Source organism: Bicyclus anynana, chromosome 7, assembly GCF_947172395.1.
Source record: "Bicyclus anynana chromosome 7, ilBicAnyn1.1, whole genome shotgun sequence".
Classification (NCBI taxonomy): domain Eukaryota; kingdom Metazoa; phylum Arthropoda; class Insecta; order Lepidoptera; family Nymphalidae; genus Bicyclus; species Bicyclus anynana.
This window is the reverse complement of record NC_069089.1, coordinates 13,985,886-14,004,127: the sequence shown is the minus strand read 5'-3', so window position 1 is coordinate 14,004,127 and position 18,242 is coordinate 13,985,886. Positions and strand designations below refer to the sequence as shown.

General features: G+C 35.5%; 1 protein-coding gene across 1 annotated transcript; it reads right to left on the bottom strand.

The window, feature by feature from the left end:
* Positions 1-64: 64 nt before the first annotated feature.
* On the bottom strand, positions 65-10,197 carry LOC112052902 (uncharacterized). Its single transcript, XM_024092146.2, has 5 exons — positions 10,039-10,197; positions 1,687-2,535; positions 1,487-1,562; positions 1,102-1,243; positions 65-517 (listed from the first exon to the last, which is right to left on the bottom strand). The coding sequence occupies exons 1-5, from the start codon at positions 10,063-10,065 to the stop codon at positions 361-363; spliced, it is 1,251 nt and encodes a 416-aa protein (XP_023947914.2). The 5' UTR covers positions 10,066-10,197; the 3' UTR covers positions 65-360.
* Between the last annotated feature and the right edge of the window lie 8,045 nt (positions 10,198-18,242).

The window sequence follows — 18,242 nt, the reverse complement described above, 5'->3', positions numbered from 1 at the left end:
TTTCAATTTCAGAATCTATGAAATATTTGGATAGAGAATACGCATGTGATTTGAAACAAGTTAATTTTGTTTGTATGCGCTAATGCGGGCTACAGACCTCCAGTTTTAACTGTACAGTTTTATTTATATTTCAATTTGATTTTCAGTTCAATTATGTAGAAGTAGCACGCACAAAATGACGGCATTTTAAATGCCTTTTCAGATATTTTAAGAAAATACCTATTAATGTTTTGTGTCGGGATTTTACTAATACCATTATTTTGTTATGCCAGAAATCGATTAAAAATATAAAAAATACGTGCATAATGCATATTCCCTTGAGTTAATAGTACATATAAATTAATTTAATTAATAGTAATTTCAGTCCTTAACAACTGGCGCTTCAGCGCGGAACCCAAGTTCAGGATCGGCGTCGTAGTTGACCACGCGAAGCTTTCCGAACTTGTCTACGTATCCATAGTGTCCTCTCACGTGACCATCATTGTCTCGTTCCTCGTACCGGAACTGGCGATTTTTACTGAAAATCACCATTAATTATAACCAACCACATACGACTAACTAACGAACCAGGAGAACTGGGGAACCTGATAATCATTTTCATCGTCATCATTAACAGTCGCTGGACATCCCATTGCTAGACATAGGCCTCTTGCATGGATTTCCAAACAAAACGGTCTTAAGCTGTTAGTGTTTAAATCCAGCGGCCCGCGACCCTGAACTCATCAGTCCACCTAGTGGGGGTCGACCAACATTGCGTTGCGGTGTGGGGTCGCCATTGCAGCACCTTGGGACCACAACGTCCATCGGCTCTTCGAACTATATTGCCTGCCCATTGTCACTTCAGTTTCGCGACTCGCTGAGCTATATTAGTGACTTTGGTTCTTCTGCGGATCTTCATATATGCGGATAAAGAATAAGATTAGAAATGGCAGCTCATCAATTAATTCATCATCATCATTGAAAGTCAGTTTCGGTGAGTGCGAGTATCCTACCTAGAGACGCAAATAATATGCGGACAAAGAGTGAATAACCGCTCCGCCATATTTAATATCGTATTTTATCCGCACGTGTTATAGTTACCATATTAAAAAAGGTTATTACCCTTTTCCAGTGTCGTAGCCGAACTGATAGCTGTTAGGACCTTTCATTCCGTGCATCCGAAACTCTGTGCGCTCTCCTTTGGACTTGTTCACTGGTTTATGCTTGACCGACTCTTTTCTCGACTGTGTAGGACGTACGTGATCTGCGGTGTTATAGACATTGATTACTTATTCTAGACAATTTTTAGATTTGATTCTTTCGAAAATGCTATCGCATGTTGAGAGCTTTATCGATAGAGGATAGCCAAATTATCATAAAATATGACAATTTCAAAGTCATTTTGTTTTAAGGCGCCAACATTCAGAGATTTTTGTGTAATTCGTGGGCATTCGTTATTTAGAAACAATACTAACTTGACTGAGCACCTTGGCCTTATTATACTTACTTCCAGGATATCTGTGGATAGATTCCGAAGTATCTTGCTCTGCAGGTCTTATTTCTTCACCTTGTGCAGCTTCGGGCTAAAAAAAATCAATTAATTGTTAATTACAAGATAATACGTAATCACTCGTGTTTTGAATCATGCATAGGTAATTGCTCTGCAGAATATAATACACCTATTAGCTTAGGTATCTTTAATCTTACCTTTGCAATTTCTTGTCGATTTTTGTGCTTCTTCTGGGTTTCTTCGTATACATAATTCTTCTTCTCTTTGGAGGGTGTCAAATAATCGCTGTGGTATACAATTGCATCTTGAGATTGAGGTTTAACGGTAGGCAAGTCTTCAGATTCCTCTTTGTATTGCGCTACTGGTATGGGTATGGGCTTAAATTCGTTGACGTACTTTTTCGGGTACAACCTTGTCGGGTTTTTGAAGGCTTGAACATTTTTTGGTGGCATGATAAATGGTACAAGCGAGGGATTCACTCTAAAATTCGCAGTGTATGGTTTCTCTAAAGGCGGTCTCAAAACTGGCAGTTCTATATTTACATGTTGATTCAATGTGTGGTCTATTTCTTCTGATGGCAATTCCAGATCTGGAGAGAGAGACATTACTATGAAATCATGTTGTGCATTTTCTCGTGGTGGTAACAGATTTCTTGATGGCACTGTTATAACTTGACCCCTGTGTAGAGATTTCCCTGATCTCAAATTGGTTTTTTCTTCATCAGAATGTTCTTGATGAATTATTTCTTCTTGCTTCGCCGGTGTTGCTATTGGATACCATTCGGTTTGTTCGCCCGGTTCTGTAGGTTTCACAAAGTATTCGTTCTGTTTGTCAGGAGACGGTGGTAGTAAGTATGTAGCAGGAGTAGGTACATCACGAATCGCTTCCATGCTATGAGCGCCATTGTTGTCTTCTGTTTCATAGTAAATCGGTAGTGACTCTATTTGTTCATTGACGTTTGGTAATATTTCTGTGATTGTATGTTTACTTTCTAACGGTTGTAATGGTATTTTAACTGCTGCTATTGATGTGGCGCCTAAACAAACCTGAAAGTAAAAAAACACAGGTTGATTAGTTCGTGAAATACTACTTACATTTAACTAACATCGCTTACCCACTTATTCATAAAATGATATAACCTATACAAAAGTAAATTGGACCGACATTTTGTAGTCTACTAATTTAACGATCGACTAAAATAGAACGAATAGTTTTCTATTACATCACATTATGTAATCTGATTGGAAAAAGTGTGCCGCGAGAAGAAAAAAGTGTTCCAATAAAAACTATAATAGGAATTTGTCGGCGTTGTATTGTGGCGACCGCTCCAAATAAAAAACTTCGTATGATTGACCACAATGTTGTGAACTGTTTGTTTATAAGTACTGACGTAGTATTTAGTATGGACATAGGAACTAATCTAACTATTGGGTACGTAAATATAAAAAAAAAAATATTATGAACATGAAACATAGGAACGTTAATAAGGTCCAGTGTCAGGTATTCTTAGGTACATTCACCCATAGTTTGAATTTGACTTGATTAAGATATTGCTACCTAAAGGTAATCACGAGACATGGTATGTAAGTAGATATGTAGTGTAGGTATCTAATTAATTTAAATTGTTATTTATTGAAAAGTACTTATTTATATTATCTTCCATCATTAGGTACCTACTACAAAACTAAAAGAACGTACGAAATCTATCAATGCAATTGTATAGGTAGTTTTGTTTTTATTCTTTACAAGTTAGCCCTTGACCACAATCTCACCTGATGGTAAGTGATGATGCAATCATGGATAGAAGCGGGCTTGTTTGGAGTAGGATGAAAATCCTCCGTTTCGGTTTCTACACGACATCGTACCGGAACGCTAAATCGCTTGGCGGTACGTCTTTGCCGGTAGGGTGCCAAGGCTGAAGCCTTTCACCAGGCTGACCTAGACCAATTAAGAAAACCTCAATCGATCGAACCCAGGACCTCCGTTTTCTAAATCAACCGCGCATACTACGCCACGGAGGCTGTATTTAAATTATTTTTTCATATTTCTTGTAGGTTTGAAATTTATTTGAAATCTGAATTCATAGCAGCCAATAAAATAAACAGTTTAAAAAATCTTAACAAAGTCGAAAGTAAATTCAATTTTCAAAGTGAAAATAAATCCAAATCGCGTGAAATTGCAATTCGTTCAATATGACTCGATCAATGTCAAAGACGATTGTTACGATCTTCAGTTTCTACAGAAAGATGAAGATCGTAATGTAAAAGTGTCGACTCTATACGGTCCATTAAATTTATTAAGTTTTGATACTGAGTATCATTCGATTACTTACTTATAGGATTTATTATGTAGCTATTACCTATTATGTATTGCGATTATAGTAGGTACAATTAATCAAATAAACATGAAGGTACAATAAATGACGGTGTTCTTTAGAAAATTCATATTGCCTTTAAGGTTTTTACGCAAACAAAAATGTTAATTTTAGGTAAATGACAAAAGAGCATTGCGAAGCGTTTTCATATTATTATTTGAGCAACTTGACCGCGACTTCTACAGATTTTAGTACTTTATAAATATTGAGAAATAACAGTTGGTAAAAAAATATCGATAGTCTTATTAAAATTTTCGAATCCAATCCGATTGTATTATTTCAACAGTGAAATTAAATCAGATTTCAGCCTTTATCATTTGCTGAATCAAATAATTCCACTTTTTTACAAGGTAGAAAATGTATACCTTCCTACTCGTAATTACTATTGAGTAATTATTATATTTCCAACTTGTTAAAATAATATTCATTGTAATTTAACCAACTTACGGAAGTATTTTCTAGAACTAGGTAATTATTTTACCGTTGTAGTGTACTAATGTATCGTAGTAAATAATCATATAAATACCAAAATACCTACCTACTCGTACCTATAATTTAAATTACCTATAATTTATAATGCAACGGGAGTATAATAGATACAGATACAGTATAGTCCGCGATGAAGTCCCCTCGATATACTTCCCATCCCTACTGATTGTCTATGGTTTTCAGTCCGCCATTATTGTTTAGCATTTTTGCCATGTTTAGTAGTGTGCACTTCATAGATGCATCATGCAATGTTTTGTAATTTTTGGAATCTTCTATTCTACACATTTTTCCGCATATTGCGTACTTACCGTAGTTAAGTAGGTAGGGGAGGATAACCATCTAAGTATCACGCAGGAGCTTTCAGGATTTCATTCCACTCCCAAATCGTCAATAAGGCTTAAAGCTTAATTAAAATTTGAGCAAATAAAAATAGCTTTAAAATGATTTAATTTTGGTAACATCTTTACATTTATAGAGTTAAGCTGTCAACTTTTTTTAACCAATGGCTTGTGACGGTTTCAATGCGACAAAGAATCACGGCCGTGGCATACTTTTCCGACAGATTTTTTATTTATCTACGTGTATCAATGATCTACCAAGACACTAATAAGAATTCATAGATCCTTATTACTTGAAATATTTGCATAAAAAGTAAATTCCTACACATCCAAAATTTATGGAACCTAAAAAGCTAAAAAATATTTTTCTTCTTCTTCTAAAACTATTATTAGGGAAGTAGGTAGATACCTATACAGGTTGCTCGGGAGTATTTCTCATAACTTCAAGTTGTTGACTGTTGTTGTTGTTGAACTACTTAACTAATATGTTTTTAACTAAAAAATAAAAACTTTTTATGTTTTAATACAAAATAATTCAAATAATTACGACTATTCATGTAACACACGTCTTTATCTATCCTTGCATTTTAAAATACGTAAAACTTGGCTAAAATAAGGGACTCAATTTAAGATCGAATTTTTTTTATTTTTTACTCCGAAAATATTCATTTTAGAACCCATGTCACAGAAAACGTAGTGTTCCTTGGACATTTTTAACTAATTTTCCTTAAAGATCATAACTCTAGAGTTAAATACTCCCGAGCACCCTGTATTAATGTAATTCTGCTCCTTTTTAAGCGAAGCTAATCGTTATAATACCGTAAATGTGCACCGCTTTGTGGTTGGACCTAATGGTGCGAATATATTTAAGAGTCCTACTTTCTGGAATCGCCCTAGAAAGTCGAAGCTTTCATAGCCCACTAGGTTTGCGGTCTCTCTTCTTATATACCTACTTAGATAATCTTTCTTTCTTTCTTTTCTTTATAGCCACCACGCTCCATACCACCAACGTCATAATTAAATACTTACCCAACACCATACCTACTCACCTACGGTAGGAATTTGGTCTAAAAGAACTTTTAGCCTTCCTAAAATGAGATACGCAGGTTGGGCAGTCTGGCTCTGAGTCTATTGAGTTACTAGCCCACGCCCCGCGGTTTCACCCGCGTAGTCCCCGTTCCCTTGAGAATACAGGGAAAAAATAGCCTATGACACTAACAAATAATGTGGCTTTCTAGTGGTAAAAGAACAAAATATTTTTTTTTAAAATCGGTTTAGTAGATCCGGAGATTACCCCCTATAATGCCACAAACTTTACCTCTTTATAATATTAGAACAGATATAAGTAGGTACATACTTATCAGTGGCGAAGGATGGAATTTTGGCGAAGGTCGTCGTCATCAACCCATATTCGGCTCACTGCTGAGCTCGAGTCTCCTCTCAGAATGAGAGGGGTTAGGCCAATAGTCCACCACGCTGGCCCAATGCGGATTGGCAGACTTCACACACGCAGAGAATTAAGATAATTCTCTGGTATGCAGGTTTCCTCACGATGTTTCCCTTCACCGATTGAGACACGTGATATTTAATTTCTTAAAATGCACACAACTGAAAAGTTGGAGGTGCATGCCCCGGACCGGATTCGAACCCACACCCTCCGGAATCGGAGGCAGAGGTTATATGCACTGGGCTATCACAGCTCGCTTGAGACAAACTCCTTTTCTCATACATCCGTACCTAAATATTCATTACAATTTTGAATAAGTACTTATGTAGGTACGTATGGATTTTTAAAAGATAACCCGGCGGAAATCGGCCTGTATGGACTCTTATATATCAGAGGAAAGATATACTTACCTATATGTTTAAGGTTCAAAAGGACAATTAGGTAGGTATAGGTACCTACTTGTCCAACGATATTTATGCAAATATCGTAGTTTTTAGCTACGTAAAATGAATTATATTCGTGCGCATTAATTTGACACCTAGCTAACAAACACACAGAAAGAACCATCATTCGACCTAGATGTCAAGTTAATCCGCACGAGCTGTACATATAGGGTGTTTCTATTTCGTAATCCTCTGATCGATAATACCAATCTTAGACTAAAATTTCAAATCATATTGGTTCACTTTGATACCTTGAGAACAATAGTCAATAAGAAGTAGAAAATCGTTATTAACTATTATGCTTATAGCACCTACTTACTACTTAGTATTGAATAGAAACTTTCAAAATTAATAAAGTGTAGGCCTTCTACCTTTTGTTGAGATGGTGAAAATTCAATTTGTATACCTAGGCAAATTAGTTTCTTTATTATGTAGGTAGTTATTAAATATATTTCGTCGTGAAGCTGACGTAACCTCGGTGACGAATTAACACGTATATAATGTCATGGTTGAATATTTACTACAGACATCTGATATTAATTAAACTATATATATAATATAATATACTAGCAGGCCTGGTCAAGCTTCGCTTTGCCTTAGGTGTGCTTCTTCCCTAGCTCTACCCTACCCTACTCCAATCCTACCCCTACCCAAAAAAAAACTACGTAAAAATCATCATCGTACTTCAAGGAATATTCTAAAAAAAGAATTGGCCAAAAACCGCTTTAGGTATAAAGTTGAAAATTGGCAGGGAGGTAGTTTATAGTTAATAGATGTCCGCTTCGAACGGATTTTGCGAGAAGGCCAGAATAAGGAGGTATAAGGGCGGACGAGTCGAGGGCGTTCACTAGTACACAATAATGGCGGAGAAATTAATGGAACGCAAAGAATTTACGTAGTACTCTTAATTAAGTCAATCCTGTATCACAGAACGTATATGGACAAAGTGCGTGAGAAAATACGAACGAAAGCTTCTTTCTATGAATAATTATAATATTTACTGCTACGTTTGATCCCACTTCTGATAAATTAATTGACGGACGGAGGATGAATTTGCTTCTAAGTAGGTACTTGCTACGTTTGATATACTTGATCCCACTTCTGATAAATTTATTAACGGACGGAGTATGAATTTGCTTCTAAGTATGTATTTAGTAATAACTTAACTTAATTATCTTTATTATCTCAGGATCTACTAAACCAATTTTTAAAATTCTCTTACCAGTAGTGAGCCATGGTATTTGTGAGTGTTATAGGTTATATTTTATCCCCATATTCTCATGAGAACGAGAACTAAGCGGGCGAAGGTGTACGTCGTCGGCTAGTATTAAGTATGTAAAAACCAAGAAGTGTTCAGTAATATACCTACATAATATAACATTTTGTAAACATAACCACGGTCTTGTAAAAAAAATATTTTATCTCGCGTAGTCTACCTACATTTGACGCTTGTTAGACAAGTGGTGGTTGAAGAGTTGAACTGGATTAGTAAATACCTACAGCCTGTTTTTTTACATAAATCTAATTGATAAGCCAAGCAATCTGCTTAGTCTCCACCAGTCGGTAAGCGGAAAACCACCCTATAAGCAGAGAAGCACTGCAAAACACGCAAAGACAAGACATCCCACAAGTGCCGCCCCGTGTGGTCAATCAATCTTAATTAAGAGTGTGCAATATGTAATTTGGTGGTTACAAATGGTTCTGGATCTCAGATTCTGGAAAAGTTAGGAGCCTGATATTTGGGTGAATGATATTTCAAAGTGTTAGACTATACAAAATACACAATTTGTAAAACTTTTCTCGATAGTTTATTTTTTTGAAAAATACATGTTTTGCTCACATTTTGATTTCAATCTCAGGAAAAGCAAACTTATTTTCTTAAATTTTTGTTTTGTATAGAAAATTAGGTATATATCTTGAACAGGTCCATTTTGTTTTTCGTTATGTTGTTTAATTTACTTGCAATTAGGTAAAAATGGTTTTGGCGCTCACGTCATAAAATTTGCGTCGCGCGTCAATCGCTCCGTGCTTTTCACTCACGTGAAAGTCATAATTCGGCGTCTCGTTTGCGCTTCGAATTTTATCCATATCGTACCGACGCGCTGCGCGCTCTTAATACCTTGTTTTCCCCGTAACCAACTAACCATACCACATGCTCTTCAGATCAGAACACAACAATACTGCATGCCAGAAATAAGCATTATTATTATTACTTCCAGATCCACGGACGAGTTTCGTCACAAAAAGTATCTATTTTAATTTTTAAGTCTATTTCAAATGTCGCTATAATTGTAATAGGTAAGCTACCTGCAGCTATGGAGAGAGATATTTAAATGAAAGTGCAACTAATGGGCCGCGAATAGAACCAAGAAAAGCGTCGCATTGAAAGCGGAAAAGGCTGCGGGGAAACTACTTGGATACTTACGTGATACTGAGTTATGTTGTATGTCTTTATAAATAAGTAAACAAGTGTTATTTAACCAGTGGACGGCATTAGTTCTGGTTTTGTAGGTAATGTAATCTATTTCCCGGTATTTATCTAAGCACACTGCACAGGTATCACCTAGATTTTGAAACATATCTACTAATTGTTTATGTACCTAATATCTCATCATCATTAACAACCCATACTCGGCTCACCGTTGAGCGCGAGTCTCCTCTTAGTATGAGAGATGTTAGGCCTTAGTCCACCACGCGGGTCAATGTGGATTGGCAGATTTCACACAAGTAGAGTTTTAAGAAAATTCTCAGATAATATGCAGATTTCCTCACGATGTTTTTTTGCCTTAACTGTTTGAGACGCGTGATATTTAATTTATTAAAATGCACATAATTGAAAAGTTATAGGTGCATGTCCCGGATCGGATTCGAATCTACGCCCTCCGAATCCAAGGCAGAGGTCATATTTACTGAGCTATTACGTCTCGACCTATTAACTACTACTGGAAATAAAAAGCGTTTTCTGTTTAATAATTGAACTGACATACCTATTTAATATACTACTAGCGGACGCCCGTGTCTTCGTCCGCGTGAAAATCGATGTAAATCCCCTATTTCACCCTTCTTTTTATATTTTACATGTCTTAAATGTAATAAATGGTCCACTAATCATTTTACAAAAATAAATCTCGACACATAAACGAAAATTTATACTTACTTAAGAAAAACCTTGAAAAATTCTCTTTATATTATTTTTAGTATTTTTTTAGTACACATAGGTACAAATTTTGAAAATTTAAGGACTTTCTCTAAAAACTTTCAACCCCTACTTTCACCTTTTCTAATTTTATTTTCGCGACAAATCTTATGCTAGACGTTTGTGTACAAACTACACCCATTTTGATGTATTTAAATAGATAGGTAGGTAAATTATTGGATCGAAAATAACACCACAGTAACATGGAGTCTAGACTATGCAATCATGTTCTATAATTTAGATAATTACAATGATAACTTACAAGGAAATACTGCTGCCACATTTTCATTTCCAAACGAACACCTAAATTACGTCACTGATCACTTTTTTTTAATTATAAATCACAACACTCGGAGCTTTGCGGTTCTCTGCGGTCGCGCAGCCTCTTTCGTAGCAATAAAGGCGGACGGCGGTCACGCCTTCGTTTTATAGATCAGCCGTTCCAATCGACTGTAGTAGGAAATTGACTTTGTTTTGTTTGACACTGCTCAGTTAGATAATGCGTTAGATGTCTGTGCATTCATTTCAGAACCGTCAACGCAAACATAATTAATAATTACTAACAAGCTAAAGCCGACAATTTTGTCTGCTTAAATTTCAGTTTTTTTTAAATTCTCTGGGAACCATGGATGTTTCAGGGATAAGAAGTAATCATATTAGTTTAATAATAATAACTTCCTCTATCTCCCAGTGAAAGTCCCATTAAAATCGGTCCAGCACAGACAGACAATTTTTTTTAAAACGTTTGATTGTGTTGTAGTATCGTGTAAATAATAAGCACTCGATATTGAATTGTGAGAAAACAGTTGTTTTGAATTTTTTTTTTTTTTTTTTATTCTTAACAAGTTAGCCCTTGATTACAATCTCACCTGATGGTAAGTGATGATGCAGTCTAAGATGGAAGCGGGCTATCTTGTTAGGAGGAGGATGAAAATCCACACCCCTTTCGGTTTCTACACGGCATCGTACCGGAACGCTAAATCGCTTGGCGGTACGTCTTTGCCGGTAGGGTGGTAACTAGCCACGGCCGAAGCCTCCCACCAGCCAGACCTGGACAAATTAAGAAAATCTCAATCTGCCCAGCCGGGGATCGAACCCAGGACCTCCATTTTGTAAATCCACCGCGCATACCACTGCGCCACGGAGGCCGTCAAAACTTAGGTATCAAAACTTAGGTTGAATTCAGAGACACACACTTTAATTTTTTGTACGTAAGTATTTATTAGATTTTCTCTAATTTAATTTTAATTTGAAATTAAAAGTTATCTAAATAAATAAAAGCGAAAGGTCATCATCAATTAATAATTATTTCATCACGAAATATTGAAAGTGAAACTGCTTGACCATTGATATTTGGCAGCTAGGTAGTATAGTTAGGAGACGTCCGCTAAGAGAGGATTTAAAAGAAAAAAAAATACGTTTATTTGAAAAAAACACATTCAACACCTTAACTTACTGTAGAGTTACCCAGAACACTTAGGCAAGTGGTAGGTAATTTTTTTTCACCATTTCGTGACAGAGCCGGATTAAGGAGGTCTAAGGGCGGGGCGAAGTCGCGGGCGTTTGCTAGCTATATATCATAGACAGTCGTACGAAAAGATAGGAACCAATGCACGAGTATGTAAAGTTCAATGGTCAATGTCCTCTTTGAACAATGAGATCAAGCAAAAAGTTTAACATAATTTATCTTGTGACGAGACAATGCTCTCTGCCGTTCAATAGATAATAAAAGTTCCTTTTGTACCTATATAGGTACAATTTAGATAGGTACATCCACAGTATATTAATAGAGTAGGTAGGTATAAAGTGGATTGGGAAAGCCCGAAACTTCGTTGGTGTTTTAGTTTTACGAATAACATTTATGAACCCAAACAACAAAATTTTTATGCCTTTTTAATTAAAAGTAAACGTGATTTTTTTTTTTGAGTAAGTAGGTACTTACTTAAAGTTTCCTTGCAGGAGTTAATGAACGGGACGGGATAACTCGCTTTTTAAAAATTGAAAATGAAAAGTGATACAAAGAAAAGTCAGGAAACGGACAACCGTTCGCTAAGAGCGTTGGTACAAAAGTGATTTTAATTCTAACTGAAAGTTTACATTAAGGTGATTATCTTAATAGCTACTGAAGACGATGAGCCTCCTGGAGCAGGCGTTACGCTGATATAACTCCTCCCCCCTTAAGCTTGAAGCACGATGAAGAAGAAGGCTGCTGCTGTTGTAGAGGTTCCTGCAACTGCAACTGCTGATGATTCTCTATCGTTGCTGGTAGTTCTCGACGACGACGAAGGTACCACCTCAGGATGACGGCTACGACGACAAGGGTCGCAATAATATATAAACAAAGGGTAGGCCAGCTGGGTGCGATATTAATTGTTGGTGTTTCTTCATTTTGAAGTAGCTGAGCGATGCAATCTTGAGAGTTTTTCAGTGATTTCCATTCCAAGTGACGGCAAATGGAGTTTTCCTCGGTGATCATCGAACACGGTTCGTGAGGATACGCGAACTTGTTGCTTCCCAAAATAAGGTAAGGATATTTTGGAATGAGGATAATATTTTGTTGATTGGGAATGGAATATAAGTGAAGTAAACTATAGGGATAGTTAGTTACTAACGGTATTTCCAAAACAAAGTTCAGCGACTCATTGGTGCTGTAAGCTTTAACTATTATAGCTTTTTCTAATAAATGAATGTTTTCGACTGTTGGTGAATACGGTAATCGTAAGTTATTTTTATTAATATCCCTTTCTATTTTAATTAATTCAGATACTAGATAACTAGGATCAACCACGCTCGGATGCAATCGTCCTAAATGAGAGAACGTTAAAGCGTTTTCCAATGTGAGTAATCTATCAAAAATCTGTTGCAAAGCTATCTCTATCTGACTACATATGCTATTTATGTGCAATTGATTATCTAAAGCTCCATTTTGCTTGTTTAAACCTTGTATTGCTTTAGATAACTTCCTTTGATTATTACTAATATTTTCCAAACCCTGTTTATATTCATTCATGAAATCTGTCATTAAACCTAACGTTTGGTGTTGTTTATTTAATGCTAACCGCTTTATTTGTTGAATTTCGTTTTCTAATCTAATGGCATCTTCTTGATCCATATTTCCAGTAATGGCTTTTACTATTGAACCTAATCCATTAATTAGACCTCTCTTAACTCTAGGCAAATAAGTTCTACCTGCACTAATCATCTTAGATCCTAGATAAACTAATTTACTTTCGACTTTATCGATTAAGTATTCTATTTGTTTCCTAAGAACTAAACTATGTCTATAATATGACGTATTCGTCTGAATTAAATTGAATGTGATATAATCACGACTAATTTCTACGTATATATCTCTTAAGTTGCTTATATTATAAACTATAACTAAGTGATAGGTATCCACTTGGTGATGAGCGGTTGCTTCCTTAAGAATCATCACTCCATTGTGGTTATCTATTGGTTCGATAACAGCGGCGACTCCGAAGAACCAGAGGGCTGCACCGACGGTGAAGACGGTTCTGAAAAATTTCCAGGACGTCTAAGCATTCTGAAATGCACTCTAATAGACTTCGAATTCACATGTTTACCTATTATTTCTGCAATCTGCTCAGGATGAATGTGAATAATCGTATATGGTCCTATATATTTAGGTTCTAACTTATTACTACGAGAACTCTTAGCTACTTGTTTATAAACCTTATGTCCTACTTTAAACGTTGCTGTTTCTGTGTTTCTGTTATTTCTTTCTATTACAGCTTGTTTTTCAGAAGATAGTTTACTGTTTACTAATTTATGTACGTTTTCCATTATCTGTTTATGTTTATTTACGTATTCTTGATAAAATGCTTTAGGATAATGTAATTCTAATGGATTTCTACTGCTAGTATGACCTAGTAATAACTCAAATGGTGTAAGACCTGTAGCTGAATGAATGGTATTATTATAAGCTATGATTGCATACCTCATTAAGTTTGCTGGTTCATCTTTATCAGTTATACGTTGTATTCTAATCATTTCTGCCAACGTTGAATGAAGTCTTTCAACTGGTGAATTAGAATTAGGATTATATGGTGTAGTGAAATGTATATGTATATTATGTAACGCACATATATCAGTAATTACTTCATTATCAAACTTCGGATCTGAATCTGTAGTAATTTTGTTAGGTACTCCTATTATAGAAAATAACTGTAATAACGCTTCTGCTATATGTATACTAGTGGTTGCACTCAATGGTAATGCTTGTGCATATTTCGTAAAGTTATCTATTATTGTGAGAAACGTTACGCCTCCGCTACTATACAAATCCATGAACATATGTTCCATAGGTTTCTGTGGTGTATCCGTAAGGGATAGTGGTAAACGTAAAGGATTACGCTCGTATTTACTTTTAAGACACTTATCGCATTTATTAATAAACTTTTGAATTGTAAGTAACATGTTAGGCCAATGGTAATTCCTATGTAATTGTTTATAAGTTTCTTGAATTCCTCTATGAATGTTCTTTCCTTCGTGATATTTTTTAATTAGTTCTACTTGTTCATTACTATTTTCTACTAACGTTACTCTATTCTTACATCGAATTAGCTTTGGACCTCTGTCACTAAAAATTGTTTTAACTACTTGAGAAAATATAGGATATAACTCTTCGTTGTAAAAATAACAATGAAATATCCTGTCAGGAATAGTATGTTCTTTCAAAAACTTAATAATTTGTGATTCTGTATCGTTAATTGGTATAAAAACATCTTTAATTACAATTTTACCTTTTGTTCTATCATCTACTTTATATTCTGATCCCGGTGATCTTCTAATGTGAAATTGTTTTAGCTGTCGATCTATCGCATCAGATATTTCAGGTATTTTATACGGTAATTCTGACTCTAATTGGATAGATTCTTGTGTCTCTTCTTGTTCACTAATGGTGGGATTTATTTGAGGAATTGTAGAAGCATCTATTAGTGTTTCTAAATCTATTCCTTCTAAATCATCTGGAATATGCGAAGTTCCAGGTTGCGGTTGGGTTTCTTGACCTAAAATTAATTCTAATAATTGTTCATCCGACATCGGAACAGTTTCCACGTCGTTGTTGTAAACTATTTTAACTCGCGATAACGCATCTGCGTTTGTGTTTTGTTTCCCTTTCTTATATTGGACATCGAAATCATACTCAGCTAATTTTAATCTCCAACGTGTTAATTTTGAACTAGGGTCCTTAAGGGACATAACCCACGTCAGTGGACGGTGGTCTGTGAATATTGTAAACCTTTTTCCATATAAGTATGGGCGAAAGTATTTCGTTGCCCAAACTATACTTAATAGTTCTTTCTCTATTGTTGAATATTTTTGTTCTGTATCTGACAATGTTCTGGAAGCAAAGGCTACCGGTTTATCCGAACCAACCTTTCCTTGGGATAATACTGCGCCTACGGCAACGTCTGAAGCGTCAGTAGTAAGTATGAATGATTCCTCAAAATTTGGGTATTGTAGTACAGGAGAATTCATAAGAATTTCTTTACACTTTTCAAAGGATTCTATGAACTCGGGCGTTATTAACACTTTTGCTTTCTTTTTTAAGCATACGGTTAAGGGTTTTGTTAACTTTGCAAAATCTTTTATAAATTTCCTATAGTAACCTACAAGTCCTAAAAATGATTTGATTTCTTTCTGGGTTTTAGGCATAGGAAATTGTTTAATGGCTGCTACTTTATCTGCATTCGGTTTAAGACCTTCATCTGTCAATGTATGACCTAAAAATTTAACTTGTTTTTGTAGGAATTCTGATTTGTTTAATTGTATTTTTAGATTATGTTGCCTAAACCTATTAAAAACATGCGTACATTTGTCTATATGTTCCTGTAACGATGTACTATAGATAATTACGTCATCTAAGTAAGTTAGTACACCATCTATACCACGAAGAACTGAGTCCATTAGACGTTGAAATGTACTTGGTGCGTTCTTTAGACCAAACGGCATACGTAAGAATTCGTAATGACCTCTTTCTGAAGAAAACGCTGTTTTTTCTATATCATCTGGGTTCATTTCCACTTGATGATATCCTGAAGCTAAATCTAATGTTGTAAAATATTGTGCACGACCTAATTTATCTAAAATATCATTAATATTAGGTAGTGGGTACTTGTCTTCGATAGTTTTTTCATTTAATTTTCTGTAATCAATGACAAGTCTCCATTTTTGTTCACCTGTAGCATCTAACTTTTTCGGAACTATGTGAACTGGGCACGACCAAGGTGAATCACTTTCTCTAATTATATTTTGTTTTAATAAACTATCAATTTGTTTTTTAATTTCTTGTTTTTGTTTCGGTGCTTGTCTATAATTTCTAACAAAAATGGGAGTGTCGTCCGTAAGACGAAGTTTATGTTTCACTTGATGTGTAAATGTTAAAGGCAATTCTTCTGCATAGAATATGTCTCTATAATTAAAACAAAGTCTTTTTATTTCTCGTTTTTCTTCTTCGCTCATGTGGTCTGTTCTAAGTCTACTTAAATTATTTTTTAGAATATTATCAATTTTGTGAACTGATAATGAGTTGTTTACAGTTGACATATTATTTACTTCTACTATTGGGTTTTTATTTAATGGTTTTAAATCTATTTTATAGTTATTAGGTATTCTAATTTTGTTCTCTGTTTTATTTAATACTGTGGTAGTAATAACTCCTTCTTTGACTGAAACAAAAGCTGTTGGAAACACTAAGCCATCTTTAGACTGTTCCCCTAATTCATACTCTCCTTCGCTGTATTTGCATAATAAATTTACTTTCTGTTCGCATCTAGGTTGAACTATGGTATAAGATTTCATATCGCCTCTCATAGGGATATTCGCTGTATGAGTTTTTAGAATCATATTTTTCATGTCTATGCCACAACCTAATGGCGATAATAAATCTACTCCTAATAAGCCAATGTAATCTGGATCAAACTCAAACACTAAGAATTTATGTGTGTAGTCGCACTTAAATAAAGGTGGTAATTTAATATACACAACCTTATCATGTCGTGTGGTACTGTGAGCTGTGCGTATGTAATTAATCTCACGCTCCACTCGCGGTTTTGTGTATAATAATGCATCCGGCGAGATAAGCGATTGCGATGCTCCAGTGTCCACTAAGAATCGACCTCCTAGTTCTTTGATATAAATGTAAGGTAAATCCTTACCACAGATGTTAACGTACGCTAGGTTTTGTGGGTGATTTCTTCTTCTAGGAGAAAATCCTGTTGTTCAACCTCGTCCTCCTCAAACAATTGATTTAATCCTTCGTCTGAGGTGTCTACTTCTGCTTGGTAATTAATTTTGTTTGAGGTTGAACCCTGGGGCCTGTACGCTGGTCCCGGTCTATTGTTTATAAATCTACTATTGACCTGCGCAGGTGCAGTTCCGCTAAATAAAATGGGTTTTTGTTGCGGCTGCAACTGCTGTCTGGGTCTATACTGGGTGTTATTTGTTGATGATGTAATTTTTTGTTGCTCTTTAAATTGATTACTACGATTTTTGAATTTTATATCCTCCTGCCTGGCTATTGCTATAGTTCTCTCGAAGGTCTCAACGCCCTGGACCCGAACACTTAAGGCTAATAGCGGCGGGAGTTGGTCCAAAAACACATTTATTGACATTTTTTCGTAGTAATCTTTTTTGCTTATGTCCATGTTGACCAGGCTACACATCAATTCACGTATTTTTATCGCGAAGGCTTCGATGTCTAGCCTGTCTTTTTTTAATTGCATCAATTCTTGAACAATTTGTATTTCATCTCTAACTTCTCCAAATCGTCTAATTAAAATATTTTTTATGCTTTCCCACGAGTGGAAATCTGTACATTCCGAGAGCGCTTCAACAGCCCTTCCGGTTAGTTTGTGGCGTATCAAACAAGCGATGGTAGGTTGATCCCGGTTTTCTACAAGATCTAGTACACTCTCAACGCTACGTATAAAAAAGAGTAATGTCTTTTTATTGCCATCGTATGTGGGCAGTAAAAACGACAATGATTTAAATGTGAGAGCATCAGCTCCGTTAGTTTTAGCGTCTTCCTGTGACATTTTTAGGTCTCAGTGAACACTAATTATATAAATATAAATAATAATAATAGAATTAATTGAAAGGAAATTTAACTTTCTAATTAATTGATTATAAGATGTTATTGGGAATAAAAGGAAAATCGGGAGCAAACAAATTATGAGCTTACCCCACGACCATGCCGACTCTAGGCTTGACAGATGCACCAACGGTTTTCTTTCTTTCTCACTTCCTTTTTCTTCTTCTTTTCTTGCTCGTTACCGAACCGAATATGTGTGTGTGTAGGTTCTTTAAGATCGCGTCACGGCTACCACTCGAAATTTACGGGGGTTTCGTTACCGCTTTGAATGAACACGATCTGTATCGACTGCGCCAGTTAATGAACGGGACGGGATAACTCGCTTTTTAAAAATTGAAAATGAAAAGTGA